Consider the following 16,375-nt stretch of genomic DNA (forward strand, 5'->3'; position numbering starts at 1 on the left):
CAGGACAGAATTGTTTGAGGAGAGAGACAGGTAGTGAATGGGGCTGCCCACATAGCTATCATTGTAACTGCTCCAGGAGGGCAGGAATATTGGCTTATTCTGCCATCTCCCCATTCCCAGAACAGTGCCTAGGCACACAGTAGGTGCTGAAATATTTGTTAAATGACTAGCAGTAACTGGCTTCTCACCACAACCCCATTAGGCAAAGTGCATTAAAAGCCCACTATCCAGATAAGCAACTGGCTCAGCACAGCAGGGACATGCAGGGTAGGGTCTGACACCTGTCTGAGTTCTTTACCAGAGTCTAAGTATAATTAATGTCTTTGGCTTCGTAACTATATATCTGACAATTTTGCATGTTATAAAGAATCCAGCCTACAACTGTTGGGGGCAAGGGCCTTTTCTGGTTCCATAAGTAGGGTCTCCAGGCTTCATGATCCTCTTCATAAAAACAGAAGGGACCGGGCCATCAGATGCAGTCATGGGATGGGAAAATTTTTCCAAGTGATGGTTTTTATTAATGTTAGGAACAGCTACTGCATCACATCACAAGTGCCTACCAAGTTCTAGTGCAGTTTCTCAACTCTTAGTTTAAATAAATAAAAAATACAGACTCTGGGGCTTGAGAGTCAGCGAGTGGGGTGGGGAGGTCCTCGCTGTCTATACGGGTAACTGGCCCCTGGTCTTTGGATGCGCGGTAGAGATCCGTCCTCTCAAGGAAACCGCCTCGGACTGTTGAAGGCGCTGGCCTCTGGCCGCCCCCTCGGGACACGGCTGCGCCAGCGGCGGCCCAAGTCGTCTCTCTCGGACGCATACTGCCATATTCCGGGAGCGCGCGTTTGCACGGGCCCCGCGGGCGCGCAGCGCGGGCCGGAGCGGCGCGCCCCTCCTGCGTGTTGAAATTCAAATGAGGCGAACTCCCTCCTCGCGGCGCCGGCAGAGGGTCAAGGCACGGGTGAGTCGGAGAGGGACGCGCTCCCAGCCCAGGCGAGTACGGGGTATCCTGGGCGGGGTCGAACCCGCGGCCAATGTGGGCAGAGGAGGCTTAAAGAGCTCCGGTCCCCGCCTCCCGCCGCACGATGGCTACCGAGCAGTGGTTCATGGGGCCGCTCCCCGCGGGCTCTGGGGAAACGCCACCTCCAGACGTCTTGGAATCTGGGGCACACCCCTGCGGAGACCCCTCGTGGTCGCCCTCCCCTGGCCGACCTGGGGACCCACCTGAGGTGGAGCCCGAAGACGTCCAGGGGCAGCTGCCCGAGGCCTCCACCTCTACGCCCTCCCCCGAGCCTCTGGCCCCAGGACCTGGGCCCGCCCCTCCTCGCCTACCCTTGGACACCATGTTCAGCCCCATCACCGAACAGTTCCGTTACCTGCTCAAGAAGGCAGATGATTTCCAGAGCTACTTGCTCTACAGGTGATGCTGGACAGGGTCCTAGGTTCTACCCATGGATAAAGGAGACAGAGGAGGGGGTCACAAGATAGGCAAGATACACGAGGTTTGCAAACTCAAAAGCGTTAGGAGCCAGTGGCAGTAAACGAAGCTTAGCTGGTTAAGAATCCAGTTTCGAAGAGTTATGATGGCTGTGTAAAAATTTGGGGTTAGGGAGTGCCTGCTATTCTGTGGACCCCAGGGGTTGCGAAATCCCTAGAACTTTTCAACCATTGGTTTAGGTTTTGAATTCTGCGCAGTCAAAACAAAATCTGTCTGAGCCAGATTTGGCCCGCTGGCTACCAGTTTGAGGCCCGGAAGGATGATAGGATTCCCAGATCAAAAGAAAGAGGACTGTGATTCTCACAGTCTGATCGCCATTGGAATCCCCTGGGGGGTTGTTTAAACCCTAGATTTCTGGGCTTCACCCAGGGAATGTTGAGTCAAAATCAATCCTGGGACTCAGGTGTCTGTATTTTTAACAAGTGTTTCAAATGTTTTTCATGCTGATGGTCTTGGAAGACGCTCTGAGAAAAAAAGGCCTGGCACTGGCGAATCTCACCCTAGGGGTCCAGGCCAGGGATACAGATGGGGAGGTGGGGTGAGGGACCTCTGGCAAAGGCCCCCTTCTCCCTTCAGCAGGGACCGAGTGCAGAAGGAACAGCTGGCAAAAGCCATGCCCACCTTCTTGCAGATGTGTGAGCCCTACTTCCTATACCTGGAGGCAGCAGCACGGAGTGTGCCCCCCATCTATGGAGCTCTGCAGGAACTGATTCGAAAGGGGGTGCGTGGAGCAGGTTTCCTAGATGCCTTGCCCCGCTCTTCATCCCTCAGGCCTGGGGAATGGGGAGGATGCTCCCAGCAAGCCAGCTAATCTCACTCTGCCTCCTCTTCTATGCAGCTGTTGGAGATCTCCCAACAGTTGACCCTGCGCCTGGAACAGCTGGTCCTCATGTATGCCTCATTTGGTTTTGTGGACCTGGAGGAGACTGACCCCCTAAGGTAAAGGGTAGGAGGTTGGGATTGGAGTCAGGGGTGGAGGAGTCCAGGGCGCACAGCCTCATTCCCTACTCTCCCATCTCCTGCCAGCATCTCCTGTTTCTTCTGTGGGAGATTCTCCATCAGTCCTTCCCACGAGGTATCCATCTTCAGATACTGTGCCCCTGCTGCCTACACTGCCAGCCGCTTCCCCCGATACCTCTATAAGAAGATGCGCTGGAACTTGGAAGTCACCCCGGAGCCCAGCAGCCGGGGGCAAGATTCCCATGTTGACTAGTGAGTCCCCTTACCAGAATCAAAGTTCTCTCCTCTCCTCTATGTAGAATGCCAGTATGGGCCTCTAAACTGCACCCCCCCCCCAAAGCGTGAAAAGCCAAACAGGAAATCAGTGACCTTTGAAAGGTCATTCCCACCTTTAAATATATACATATATCCCTATCAAAAGTCCTCATCGTAAAAGGAGGCTGACAGGGAGAAAAAGCCTCAATATCAGGTCATATCCCTACCTGAGAATATGAAGGCAATTTCTTTTTTTACTTTCTTTTTTTTTTTTGTCTCTTCAGGGCCACACCCACGGCATATGGAGATTCCTAGGCTAGGGGTTGAATCAGAGCTGTAGCCACAGCCACAGCAACACCAGATCCGGGCCCCATCTGCAACCTTCACCGAAGCTCAGGGCAACGCCAGATCATTAACCCACTGAACAAAGCCAGGGATCGGACCTGCGTCCTCATGGATACAAGTCAGATTCGTTTCTTCTGAGCCATGACAGGAACTCCTGAAGGCAACTTCTGATGAGTTTCCACTTTACCTCTGAAATTAAAGCCCTCAAACAGAAGAAACTAGGAAACTGCTCATTTTTAACTGCTGTCCCTTCCCCTCCCAGCTACTTCCTCTGCTATCGAGATACATGGGAAGACACAGGCAAGAGTCCAGCCAGTTCATGCCCCCAGATTCAGAAGCTGTGGTCCATCGGCCGATGGGTGCCCCTAGGACCAGCTGAGGATGACCTTTATTCATGGTAGGAGCTACAACACACTGAGCGTGGAGTCTGGAGGGAGGGGCAGAACCCAACCAAAGACCATCTACTTCCCCCAACAGTGTCTCCTTTGGTAATAATGACAGCATTTATTGTGTCCCAAAAGATGCTTTATGCAGACTAGTGAAACAACCCGCTAAGGTCTACACTACTAGCCCCATTTTACAAAGAAGGAAACAGGTGCTCAGAGAGGTTAAGTTACCTACCCAAAGACACACAGCTAGCTGAGTAATTGGCCAGGTCAGGGCTAGAGTTGCTCAGCCTCCCAGAGCCATTACCCTCTAGGTTTCTCATCAACGAGGAAACCACTTTCCCCCAGGGTTTTTCCCACCCCCAGCTGAAACAAAGCCTCTTTCAGCCACAGCCTGTCATTCTAAGGGAGGGGCTCCCAAGTAGCAGGGGGCGCTCAAGTCCAGACCTGTCTGTCCCCGACCCCCAGGATATTGTGCCCGCAACCGCCTGGGGACTACCAGCAGCTGCTGACCATCGGCTTCGAGGAGCCGTCGCACATGCTGGCCACCGACCTGCTGGTGCAGATCCTCATGGGCCAGGCAGGCACGGCTCGGCCCCTGAGCGAGGCTGGGCCCGCGGCGTGGGCCCCGCAGGGGTCTTGAACCTGGACACAGGGTCGGAGCTGGGGCTTGACAGTTCCAAACTCCGAGAGAGGGGATAGGGGAGGGGCTCACTCGTTCTCCTAGTGCAGCTCGGCCTCGCCTTCCAAGGGGCCAGGTCGAGCTAGCCCGTCCGCACTGGGTCCGGCCCAGCCGCGGGGCCCCACATGTGGACACTCCAGTTTTGCGTTAAATAAAAGAAAGAGGTCACAGGCTCTGCGTCCGCTCGGAACGCCGCGCCCCTCCCCTCCCCTTGGGACGAGGAAGCCCCGCCCACCTCCGCAGCCTTCTGGGAAATGTAGTCTCTGGAAAACACCACCGTAGTCCGCCGACTGGCGGACAAGGAGTTCAGAGCATGCCCAGAGGTGCGCATGAAGCGAAAAAGGGAAGCAGCGGCTCCTGTCAACAACCGGAACCCAGAAAACCGCAAGTTTCGGGTAGCTGGGAAATTCAACCCCCACTGTGGGAAGGGACGAAGGGCCACGCCCACTCTCTTGTTTTAACCCGGAAATTATTTCCCTATACCGAAAAAGACTATATTTCCCAACGTGCCCCAGGAAAGGGCCCGCGATCAGTTTCCTAAGGGCCGAGGTTAGATCTTTCTCTTCCAGCTTTTGAGTCATAGATTGGTCAGGTCGCTGTAACTCCTGGGGTATCCGGGGCGTGAGTGGGGTGGGAGAGACGTGAGGCACTTCAACTGGAGTCACTAAGCCCCGTCCCAATTTTGTTCTAGGTGGAGAGGTGAATTCACCTGTCCAGAGCTTCTTCGACCAAGTGGCAAAACTTGGACCTGAACTAGGTTCTTCTGATAGCAGCTGGTCACTTGCTAGGGAAGAGTTGGCCTTGCTGACCCGGTTGTCACTCGGCAGCGAGTTACCCTCGCTTTAAACTAAACTTTTTGGTTCCTCTTAGCATTTTCAGAGAAGACATTCGGAGCCATGCTTTTATGCTTTTGAGCAAAGCACTTGCTTACCTAATAGTCTCTGGCATATATCATTATCATAAGTATTATCAGTATCACCAGTTTACAAATGTCAAAAACAGACTTGAGAAGTGAAGTGAATCAGGAATGGACTAAAACCCTTGTTCTTTCTGGGTAGGGACTTCTGGTGACACTTTCTGACTGCATCAAGTATTTTTTAGTCCACAACCCAGGTCTGCCTGAATCCAAAGAGATTTGAAGTTCCCTAATACTGATTTGATTGATTTGAGGTTCCTGTGAATTCATCACCACTTTTTTTTTTTTGTCTTTTTGCCATTTCTTGGGCCGCTCCCGCAGCATATGGACATTCCCAGGCTAGGGGTCAAATCAGAGCTGTAGCCACCGGCCTACACCAGAGCCACAGCAACTTGGGATCCAAGCTGCGTCTGCAACCTACACCACAGCTCACGGCAACGCTGGATCCCTAACCCACTGAGCAAGGCCAGGGATCAAACCCGAAACCTTATGGTTCCTAGTCGGATTCGTTAACCACTGAGCCACGACAGGAACTCCTCGTCACCACTATTTAGACTAGTGCAGCCCAATAGAATTTTTTTTGAACATATGGAAATTCCTATGCCAGACTGAAACCAAACCACAGCTGTAACCTAGGCCACAGCTGCAGCAATGCCAGATCCTTAACCACTGTGCCACAGTGGGAACTCCAGTAATATTTTTTATTTAATCCAATATATTCAACATGTTATTCCAACATATAATCAATCTAAGAAATTGAGGTATCCCCTCCTTTTTTTTGTACTATGTTTTTGAAATCCTTTGTGTATTTTACCCATTTACTTAGAACCCATCTCAATTCCGACTAGCCACATGCAGCTCTAAGACCAATCCACGGCCACTTAAAGCTAGATTTCTGGTTAGTGGTGGCAGAACTGAGAAGAAGGAAACAAGCTTGATTTCCTGCGTCCTGTCACTCAGGAACCATCTATACCCAGGATTCTCTAACTTTCGCATACCTCAGAATCACGTGGCAAGTTTGAGCATTAAGTCTGGGATGGGACCCAAGAATGTGTGTTTGTAACAAGTTCCCAAGTGGTGCTGATGCTGCTTGTCCACACCCCACACTTAGAGAAATGCTAGCCTATACAGACATCATGGCTCTCAAACTTGGCTCCATGTTAGAAGCACCTGGGGAACTTTATTGATGTGAAAACCTCTCTCAGATTCTGATTTATTTGGCATAAGGGTGCCTCAGGTAATTTTTATATGCAAGAAAGTTCGAGATCCCAGGTCAACACTTAAGCAGTTCTATGGACTCTACATGCTTAGTTCTTAGCTCCCCTGCTGGGAATCAAGAACAGGTTCTTGGTGTTTCCATTTCCACCTTGGCAGTGCTGGCCCTACTCCTAGAGTCATGGGAAAGCATGTGGCCAGTGTGCTGATGGTGGGGTCAAGGGTGGCTCCTTGGGCCGAATTGCTCTTAGGGTGCAATGCTGTGTGAGCTGGATCCAGGGCATACAGAGTTGGACAAATCCAGGAGTTTTTTTTTTTTTTTTTGTCTTCTATGGCCGCACCTGCAGCACATGGAGATTCCCAGGCTAGAGGTCCAATTGGAGCTGTAGCTGCCAGCCTACGCCAGAGCCACATCTGTGACCCATACCACAGCTCACAGCAACGCCAGATCCTTAACCCACTGAGCAAGGCCAGGGGTCAAACCCACAACCTCATGGTTCCTAGTCAGATTTGTTAACCACTGAGCCATGACAGAAACTCCAATCCAGGAGTTTAAACCATGATGCTAAAATGTTTCTGGGAGTTCCCTTATGGTTCAGCAGGTTAAAGATCTGGCATTGTCACCGGTTTGACCCCTGGCCTTGGAACGTTGGCACGCTGCAGGTGTGGCCAAAAGAAGGAAAATTAAAAAAAAAAAAAAAAAACTGGATCTAATACTTTATGGGTCTTTGAGTACCTCTAAGAAGCTGACATATTATAACTGCAGAATATACTGCACAGATACATTTTTACAGCGTAGCGTGGTCACAGATCCTCTAGAACCCCATCCAGTGTGGCCTTGAAATGCTCTTCTTGGGACAGAATTAAGGAGGTCTTGCCAATTGACAGCCACAGGCCCTAATGTAAAGAGGTGTAACCTGCTGTCCCTTCCTGTCCCCCCCACCAATTAAAGCTTTCTAAATAGTCACAATTATTTAAATTCAGTAGATTTCTCTTTTAAAGTCTAGGTCTCCAGTTGCTTTTAGAAAGCAAAAGCTTGACTACACTGAGCTCACTCACTCATAGCACTGGTGAAATGGAAGAAAACCTACCTGCCGTTGAAACGAGGCATACCCTGTCTCAATATCTGCCTGGAGTCTGTAGGCATGTGAAGTTTGCATTTGCTAGGCACATTATAAATGGCTTTGTTTGTCTAGAACCACCAACACCACTCTTTTTTTTTTTTTTTTTTTGGTAGCTATTGTTTACATTCCCCAGGGTGGGAACATCCTCTTATCACCTCTGTCTAGCCAGCACCCTGCTCGAGGCGTGCCGTTGACACCAATAAATGTTGACGAAATCTGGGAAAGGGAGGGCAGGAGTTCGTTTGTCCGAACGCCGCGCAGTTCGCGCCCGCGTCGCCAGGGGGCACTAGGATTCCCAGCAGGGCCAGGGGAGACTTGAGGCCCCGGAACAGGGCAATAAGGGGACATTCCGCATTCCGGCCGGCGCCAGTAGCAGCTTTTTCAGGCCTTCCTCCACTGCGCTCCCGCCTCACCCCAGACGAAGAGGACTCGGAAGAAAACATGCTGCACTGCCCAGAGAGAAGGGCTTTATTGGGGAGGGGGGCGGTGGGGGAGGTGACCCCGGTCCTCTAACAGTCAAGGAAGGAGAGGCTAGTTCCGTTTCCAATTAGACGGAGAAGGGCTGAACAGTTTTCCTGGCGGGGATCATGGCGGTGGTGTTTCCCAACCGAGCCTAACAGTTTTATAGAAGATACAGGTCAATTTTACAAAGTCAGGTTCAAGGATGGGCAGGCTGATCGATTTCATCTTCCCTGGCGCAGACCTCTGGCAGCTCTCCAGGCTTCCTGGCGATCGGGAGGGCACTCCTGGGCGCCCCTGCCTCGGTCCTCTGATGAGCATGTTACTTTTGTCCGGGGATCACAGCCTGTTCGAACCTCAAGGCTTCCGCTCCTCCTGGGGAGAGGGGCCAGACAGAAGGCCTGCCTCAGCGAGTGGGCACACCCAGACCCCAGGACCACTGCCTCCTCGTCACCCCTAAGCCACGCAGGGGACTTTGTGTCCTAACGCAGTGTCGGCCGGGGCGGGGCGGGGGGGGGCCTTTCCCCAGCCCAGCGTTCTCGCGCCATAGGGGTGGGGTGGGGTCAGCGACAAGCACCTGAGGCAAGAGGGGAAAGGGGCTCCCACCTGCTCCAGACCGTTCTCCGAAGCCTTTCTGCGGGGAGGCCAGATCACCGCCAGCTTTCCGTCGCCCCTGCTCTCTGCGGGGGAAGGGACGCTCAGCTAGGGTTGCCCCTCCTCTCACCAGCTGGAGGAAGCCAGGACGAAGGAGACCGACCGCACCCCTTAAATACACACAGGCGTTCACCCCCCCTCCTCCTCGTAGAGGCTTTCATCCTGAGGGAGGAGGGAGGAACCTGAGTTTGGAGGGAGGCGAACAAACCCAGAGTGAGGAAGTAGGAACCCAAAAATTTAAAGGGAGGAATCAGATGTGCCAGAACCCAGGGATAGTTTCCTGGACGCCGACAAAGATATCTGGAACTCTCTTCCCTTCCCCCACCGTGAGCCTAGGTGGGGTGGATCGGGAGTTCAACTGAGGGATGGAGCGAGGGATGGGTAGCCCAGAAGGGGTGGGCACAGAGAGGAGAGTTAGAGGGGGGCCCAAGGATTCTGGGAGCCAGGAAGGCGGACCATGAGTATCAAAGAGCCCTTGGAGTTGGGCAGTGGGTGAAGGCGGCTGGAGCCCTGGGAGTCCCCAGGATCGGGGCGCCAGTGGCTTACCGGTGAGGCTGGGCGCGGGCTCCTTGAACTCGGCGGTGCCGTAGACACTGAGCCGCTGGCGCTGCAGCTCCCGCTCGCGCTCATTCGCCTCGCGCACCTCCTGCTCCAGCAACGATGGCGCGATAGGCGGCGGGGCGCGGGCCAGCACCGGGCACCGGCCCTGCACGGCTGAGCGCGGCCGGCCTCCGGGCTCAGGCAGCCGCTGCTGGCCCGCGCTGCCCTCCGCCGCCGGCGTGGAGCCGCACCCGCCGGCAGTCTCGAAGAAGCGCTTGAGCTCGCCCAGAGGCTGCGGCGGCGGCCGGGTGCGCTGCTCCGGGACCGCCGAGCGTGCCAGCGCCGCCTGCCGATGGGCCTCCCGCTCGATGTCTCGCTGCATCTGCGCGCCCGCCCGAGCGCGCTCCAAGGCACGCGGGAGCGCGGGGCCGGGGCCCGGCAGGCTGAGCACCGGCCGCACGCGCAGTTCGACGAGTTCACGGCCGGCGCGACCTGGGCTCAGGCCCCGGCTCCGGCGCAGGCTCTCCTCGCGTTCGCAGCTGCGGCGGATTTCGCGCTCGATGGGCGTCTCCATTAGCGGCTCCTCCCGGGGCTGTTGTGGGGTCTCCGAGTGCAGCAGAAAACGCAGCTGGGGGGCTTCCGACTCTGAGTAGGTCTCGCAAACCTGAGAGGGACACTGATCCAGGAGCCCCACTCCTCGCACTTCAGACGGCTCAGGGTCGTCGCTGCCTGGCCCAGGACTCACAAAACCCTCAGCTGCGTCCTGCCCCGGTGATGGCTGGAAGACTTCGCGCTCTTGCTTGGGGGTCTCTGCGCACTGGTTTTGGGAAGACACGGGGACCTCGCCGCCTGGCCTGGGGACCTCGGTGTCCTGCTCAGCAGCAGGCCCCGGAATTTCGCGGTTTGACCCAGGGGGCTCAGGGCCCAGTGCTTTGGACGACCCCAGGGCTCCGCTCTCCGGCCCGGGGGCCTCGGGGTCCAGGGTTGTGAGCAGCTCGGAAGCCTCAGCTCCCAGCGCTGGAGTTCCGATGCCTAGAGCTGGGACACACTGCCCTGCTCCGCACCTGTGGCCGCAGTTGCCGCCCGCGGGTTCCAAGGCGTCGCCCGCACCGGCCGCCTCTCTGACCCGCCCCTGGCCTCCAAGAACAGCCCCTGGGGGCAGGGCCGGGCACCGCCCCCTGCACCTGCCCTGAGGACTCCTGGCCCCGCCCTCGAGCCAGAGTCGGGGCGCCTCCGCTGGGCACTGGATTTAGTCCGCTGGCGCGCCTCATGTCAGCTCGGGGGACTGGACTTCTTGGAAAAAGGCTTCTCTAGACCTAGCCTGCTACCTAGGGTGCCAGTCTGAGTGCCGTGTTAATTCAGTGGGTGCCACTCTGGCACCTTTTAGTCCCCACGTCCCCTGCATTGCTAGGAGGCTTGGCTCCAGCTGCACGTCTGACTGGGCCTCTGAACAACTGTCCTCTGGCGAGGTGTCCCCCGAAATCATCTTTCCGGGGCCTCGTCAGTCCCACCCAGCCTCTGCCAAACGGTGGGCAGCGACTCCCAGGGCCTCTGGGTTGTCCTTCCACGTTCCACCCGTGCTGCGCACAGCTCGGGCTGGAGGGGGCGCCAGGAACCGCCTCACCGCGCGCCCCAATCTCTCTCCTAGTGCCTGGGCACAGCATGGCTCCGAGCGGTGCGCCTGCGCCCCCGCCAAACCCAGAGGGCCATTTGTCTCATCCACTTCCGGAGAAGTCCGTGAGGCCTCTGCCACCAAGTGCACTCCCAGATTGAGGTATGAGGGAGGGACTCACACACAGAGCGCCCAGGGCTCAGCCAAACGGCTGAGGTTTGAAAGGCGGTCACCTTGGGCCCAGATGCCTGGATAGGCCCACAGAAGAATCCAGGCTTGTGGAAGGAAGCAGCTCCCTGCAGTTGGGGCCAGACTGTGGCGTTCAACGCCAGGATCGATGCCCCAAGCAAGCGGGGAGAGGCACCCGCAGAGACATTTTCTACTTTCTTTCCCTGGGTTAGTTCCAAAACCCACTTCCACACCCCCCACCATTCTGGGGTGACCAGGAAGAAAGAGTTACCTAGAGAAAGTGGGAGCTACATAGCCTCTGGAACCCCCCTACAATCTGATTATTATCCCCCAAATCTCTGCCTACTCTGATGACTCCCCTTTCCATCCACCCTCCCACTCTACTCTCTCCTGGATCCCAATGTCAAGCTGCTACCCTCCTCCCTCTGACTCCATTGGTCCAATTGGTGTACCTACCTGGGTTCCATCCCGCTCATGACCTGAGCTAATTGTCAGCCTTCTCCAAGGCTCAGTTTCGTTGTCTGTAAAATGGGGGTAATAATGCTTACTCACTTGGGAGGTGATGCAGATTAATACCATACTTCTGGAATGAGTTGTCTCTACAGTGGACTCCACTTTATGATCTCCTGTCCCTCTTCTAGCCAGGCTTACTGGATCCTCGGTTCCACCATGCCATTGAACCTCCTCTATCCAAGGACATGTGTGACCCAGTCACTAGCTCCTCCCTCTTTAGGAAAGCTAATGATTTCTTCTCCATTAGCTTCTTGGTCTTCAAGCACATCATCTTCCTGATTTTCCTCCTACGTCTCAAGCACCCCTTCTCAGACTTCTGTTTCTTTCTTTTTTTTTCTTTTTGTCTTTTTGCCTTTTCTGGGGCCATACCAGTGGCATAAGGAGGTTCCCAGGCTAGGGGTCGAATCAGAGCTACAGCTGCCAGCCTAAAGCACCCACGGAGTGAGGCCAGAGATCAAACCTGCATCCTCATGGATACTAGTCAGCTTCATTTCTGCTGAGCCACAACAGGAACGCCTCTCATCAATTATGCTTTGTTTTTGGGGGGTTTTTGTTTGTTAGTTTTTTGCTTTTTAGGGCTGCATTCGAGGCATATGGCCGTTCCCAGGCTAGGGGTCTAACTGGAGCTACAACTGTCGGCCTATGTCACAGCCACAGCTCCATGATGGGAGCTCCTCGTCAATTACTCTTTTTTATTCATTTATTTATTTATTTTTTGTCTTTTTGTCTTTTCTAGGGCTGCACCTGCGGCATATGGCGGTTCCCAGGCTAGGGGTCGAACTGGAGCTGTTTCTGCCAGCCTATGCCACAGCCACAGCAACGCGGGATCCGAGCCATGTCTGCGACCTACACCACAGTTTACGGCAATGCCAGATCCTTAATCCGTTGAGCAATGCCAGGGATTGAACCCAAAACCTCATGGTTCCTAGTCGGATTCATTAACCACTGAGCCACGACGGGAACTCCCTCATCAATTACTCTTGATTTATGTATACGATCTCTTTTCTGCCAATACTCAGACCTTGACAGATTCCAATCTCATGCTTTATTTATTTATTTATATAATTTTTGGGGGGCTGCATCTGTGGCATATAAAAGTTCCAGGACCAGGGATTGAAATAAGGCCAGAGCAGGGTCCAGGGCCACAGCAGAGACGATGCTGGATCCTTAACCCACTGAGCCACCAGGGGACTCCTCTAATCTTGTGCTTGAAACAACATCTCTAACCTAATGTCTCCCAAATATATATCTCTAGCTCTGACTTCTCCCCTGGGTTTTCTTTCTTTCTTTCTTTCTTTCTTTCTTTCTTTCTTTCTTTCTTTCTTTCTTTCTTTCTTTCTTTCTTTCTTTCTTTCTAGGATAGTACCTGCAGCATATGAAAGTTCCTAGGATAGGGGTCGAATCTGAGCTGTAGCTGCCAGCCACCTACGCCACAGCTGTGGCAAAGCCGGATCCTTAACCCACTGAACAAGGCCAGGGATGGAACCACATCCTCATAGGTACTAGTCAGGTTCTTAACCCTGCTGAACCACAACAGGAACTCCCCCCTGGGTTTTGGTCTAATACCCAACAGTCCCCAGTTTAACAGATATGCCAAACAAACACTTCCAAACCTGAACTCGGTTTTCCCCCACCTCTACACCTCCCTACTTGTATAGCAACTCACCCATTCTGTTTCTTCACACCCAAGCATAAGTCAGCCTCAATTTTTCTCTTTCCCTCAGCACCCCTCCCCATTCCAATCAATTTGTTTATTGGATTGCTGTTTGCTCTGCCTCCCAAACATATTCTGAACTCATTCACTTCTCTCCACTCTTTTTATTTTATTTATTTTTTTTTTGGTCTTTTGTCTTTTTAGCGCTGAACCCACAGCATATGGAGGTTCCCAGGCTGGGGGTCTAATCGGAGCTGTAGCTGCCAGTCTACGTGACAGCCACAACAACGCAGGATCCAGGCCATGTCTGTGACCTACACCAGAGCTCACAGCAATGCCAGATCTTTAATCCACTGAGCGAGGCCAGGGATTGAACCCACAACCTCATGGTTCCTAGTTGGATTCGTTTCTGCTGTGCCACGATGGGAACTCTGCTTCTCTCCACTCTTGTCCCAACCATCCACTGTCCTACAATGGCTCCCCACCCAGCTTAGAAGAAAAATTCAGGAGTTCCCGTCGTGGCACAGTGGTTAACGAAATCCGACTAGGAACCATGAGGTTTCGGGTTCAATCCCTGCCCTTGCTCAGTGGGTTAATGATCCGGCGTTGCTGTGAGCTGTGGTGTAGGTGCAGACGCGGCTCGGATCCCGCGTTGCTGTGGCTCTGGCGTAGGCTGGTGGCTACAGCTCCGATTCGACCCCTAGCCTGGGAACCTCCATATGCCGCGGAAGCGGCCCAAGAAATGGCAAAAAGACAAAAGACAAAAAAAAAAAAGAAGAAGAAGAAAAATTCAAATTCCCTACCCTGGCTCAGAAGGCCCTTCCCACATGTCAGATCTTATCTCCCAACACCCTCTCCTTGGATCACTCTTCCACCCCAGCCTTCATGCTTTCCTCAAACCCTCCATGATCCTCCCACCCCAGGGCCTTTGCACTTGCTTTTCCCGCTGCTTAGAATGACTCATCACATGATTAGCTTCTGTTGTTTAGCTCTTGGTTCAAATGTCACTTTGAGTGGTCTCTCTTCACCTGAACTATATTACACACAGCTCTTCTCCATAACCCCATTCCTGTTATTTTCTATAACTCACCCAATACTGCAATTATCATTAATCACCTTTATCTTCTTGTTTATTTGTATATTATCTATCTCCCACTCAAGCCAGAAAGTGAGCTGCATTGCAGCATTTTCTGTTTGTCATGTGCACCCAACTCCCCTGTGCCTAGAATAGTGCCTGACACGTAATGATTGTTTAAGAATGTTCTCATTGCTGGGAACAAAGACATAAACCAGATTTGGAGGTTACAGTTGAGTTTGGAAGATAGACACAATTATAAACAGGACAGTATGACTGGGTCACTTTGCCCTACAGCAGAAATTGATAGAATGTTGTAAATCAACTATAATGAAAATTAAAAAAAAAATAAACAGAACAACCTTGCCTCAGTGTGGAACCCAGGGGAGTTGCCGTTGTGGCTCAGCAGTATGAACCTGACTAGTATCCATGAGGATGCACGTTGGATCCCTGGCCTCACTCAGTGGGTTAAGGATCTGGTGTTGCCACAAGCTGTGATGGAGGTTGCACAGGTTACAGATGAGGCTGAGATCCTGTGTTGCTGTGACCGTTGGTAGGCTGGCAGCTGCAACTCTGATTCAACCCCTAGCCTGGGAACTTCCCTATGTCACAGGTACAGCACCAAAAAGCAAAAAAAAAAAAAAAAAAAAAAAGCAAAAAAAAGTGGAACCCAGGACAAGAATACAAAGGGGAGCCTATACACTAGACATCTAAATAGTTAACAGCTATAGGAGTTCCCTGGTGGTTCAGTGTGTGAAGGATCTGACATTGTCACTGCTGTGGCTCAGGTTCGATCCTTGGTTCCAGAACTTTTTTGGCATAGCCAAAAAAATTGTTAACAGTTATAAAATCAAATTACAAGCATTAAGTAAAATATATTCTCTCCTCCAAAAGGTGGGAACAACCCAAATGTCCATCAACAAATGAGTAGATAAACAAAATGTGATACATCCATACAATGGAATATTATTCAACCATAAAAAGGAATGAAGAACTGATTCATGCTACAATATGGATGAACCTTGAAAACATTAGGCTCAGTAAGAGAAGACAGACACGGGAGTTCCCGTCGTGGCTCAGTGGTTAACCAATCCAACTAGGAACAATGAAGTTTCGGGTTCGATCTCTGGCATTACTCAGTGGGTTAAGAATCCTGCGTTGCCATGAGCTGTGGTGTAGGGTTGCTGTGGCTCTGGCGTAGGCCAGTGGCTACAGCTCCAATTAGACCCCTAGCCTGGGAACCTCCATATGCCGCAGGTGCGGCCCTAGAAAAGGCAAAAAGACAAAAAAAAAAAAAAGAAGAAGACAGACACAAAGGCCACATATTGCAAAATTCCACTGATACAAAATGCCCAGAATAAGTAAATCTATAGAGACAGAAGCAGATTAGTTGTTGCCAGGGGCTGAGGGAAAGTGGGATGGGGAGTGACTACTTTATGGCTGTAGGATTTCTTTTGGTGATGATGAAAAAGTTAAGAAACTAGATAGTGGTGAAAATTGCACAACTTGTGAATGTACTAAGTGCCACTGATGGCAAATTTTGTTAAGTTTATTTTACCATAATTAAAAACTAATTTTAGGAGTTCGTGCTATGGCTCAGCAGGTTAAGAACCTGACTAGTATCCATGAGGATTCGGGTTTGATCCCTGGCCTTGTTCAGCAGGTTAAGGAACTGCTATTGCAGCAAGCTGTGGTGTAGGTCGCAGATGAGGCTTGGGTCTGGCGTTGCATGGCTGTGGTCTAGGCCGGCAGCTGCAGTTCTTATTCAGTCCCGAGCCTGGGAATTTCCATATGCTGCAGGTGTGGCCCTAAAATGAAGAAAACAAAAACCAAAACAAATTTTTGAAAAGATGTTCTGGAGTTCCCATTGTGGCTCAGCAGTAACGAACCCGACTATTGTCCATGAGGATGCAGGTTTGATCCCTGGCCTTGCTCAGTGGGTTAAGGATCCGACATTGCCACAAGCCATAGTGTAGGTCACAGACATGGCTCAGATCTGGTGTTGCTGTGGCTGTGGCTGTGGTCGGCAGTTGTAGCTCTGATTCGACCCCTAGCCTGGGAACTTCCATATGCCGCTAGTGTGGCCCTAACAAGCAAAAAACCCAAAAAAACCTCTCTCTGCCTATCATGGCAAATATGTATTTAGAGTGATCTAGAAGGCCAGTTCAATTGAAAAACATTTTTGAATTCCTAAGAGCTTTGAACTAGAATGTGGGGCACAGGCAAACCCCAGCCCTTAGTCTGGCCCTTTTTGCTTCCCACCCCCAACTCTGTCCTGCACAGCAAGGAGCCTTGTGTGTGCAC

General features: G+C 52.4%; 2 protein-coding genes and 1 long non-coding RNA gene across 6 annotated transcripts; 1 reads left to right on the forward strand and 2 right to left on the reverse strand.

Annotated features, from left to right (window-relative positions):
• Positions 1-19: 19 nt before the first annotated feature.
• LOC125125589 (uncharacterized) lies at positions 20-4,052 on the reverse strand. Its single transcript, XR_007134440.1, has 3 exons — positions 3,992-4,052; positions 1,371-1,439; positions 20-889 (listed from the first exon to the last, which is right to left on the reverse strand). It is a non-coding gene; the product is annotated as an uncharacterized LOC125125589 (long non-coding RNA).
• Positions 871-4,081, forward strand: C4H19orf67 (chromosome 4 C19orf67 homolog). The gene is made up of 6 exons (XM_047776838.1): positions 871-1,414; positions 2,069-2,213; positions 2,331-2,431; positions 2,519-2,704; positions 3,315-3,449; positions 3,907-4,081. The coding sequence occupies exons 1-6, from the start codon at positions 1,080-1,082 to the stop codon at positions 4,079-4,081; spliced, it is 1,077 nt and encodes a 358-aa protein (XP_047632794.1). The 5' UTR covers positions 871-1,079.
• Positions 4,082-7,820: 3,739 nt separating this feature from the next.
• On the reverse strand, positions 7,821-10,238 carry MISP3 (MISP family member 3). 4 transcript variants are annotated; one of them, XR_007134441.1, is made up of 3 exons: positions 9,035-10,237; positions 8,441-8,598; positions 7,821-8,209 (listed from the first exon to the last, which is right to left on the reverse strand). XR_007134441.1 is itself a non-coding variant. In XM_047776839.1 (3 exons), the coding sequence occupies exons 1-3, from the start codon at positions 9,600-9,602 to the stop codon at positions 8,192-8,194; spliced, it is 660 nt and encodes a 219-aa protein (XP_047632795.1). In that variant the 5' UTR covers positions 9,603-10,153; the 3' UTR covers positions 7,821-8,191. The 4 variants fall into 4 exon arrangements, 3 of the variants coding, with proteins under 3 accessions (XP_047632795.1, XP_047632797.1, XP_047632796.1); XM_047776839.1 differs by having other exon boundaries at positions 8,441-8,514; positions 9,035-10,153; XM_047776841.1 differs by lacking the exon at positions 7,821-8,209 and having other exon boundaries at positions 8,459-8,650; positions 9,035-10,238.
• Between the last annotated feature and the right edge of the window lie 6,137 nt (positions 10,239-16,375).

This window comes from Phacochoerus africanus, chromosome 4 (genome assembly GCF_016906955.1).
Source record: "Phacochoerus africanus isolate WHEZ1 chromosome 4, ROS_Pafr_v1, whole genome shotgun sequence".
Taxonomy (NCBI): Eukaryota; Metazoa; Chordata; class Mammalia; order Artiodactyla; family Suidae; genus Phacochoerus; species Phacochoerus africanus.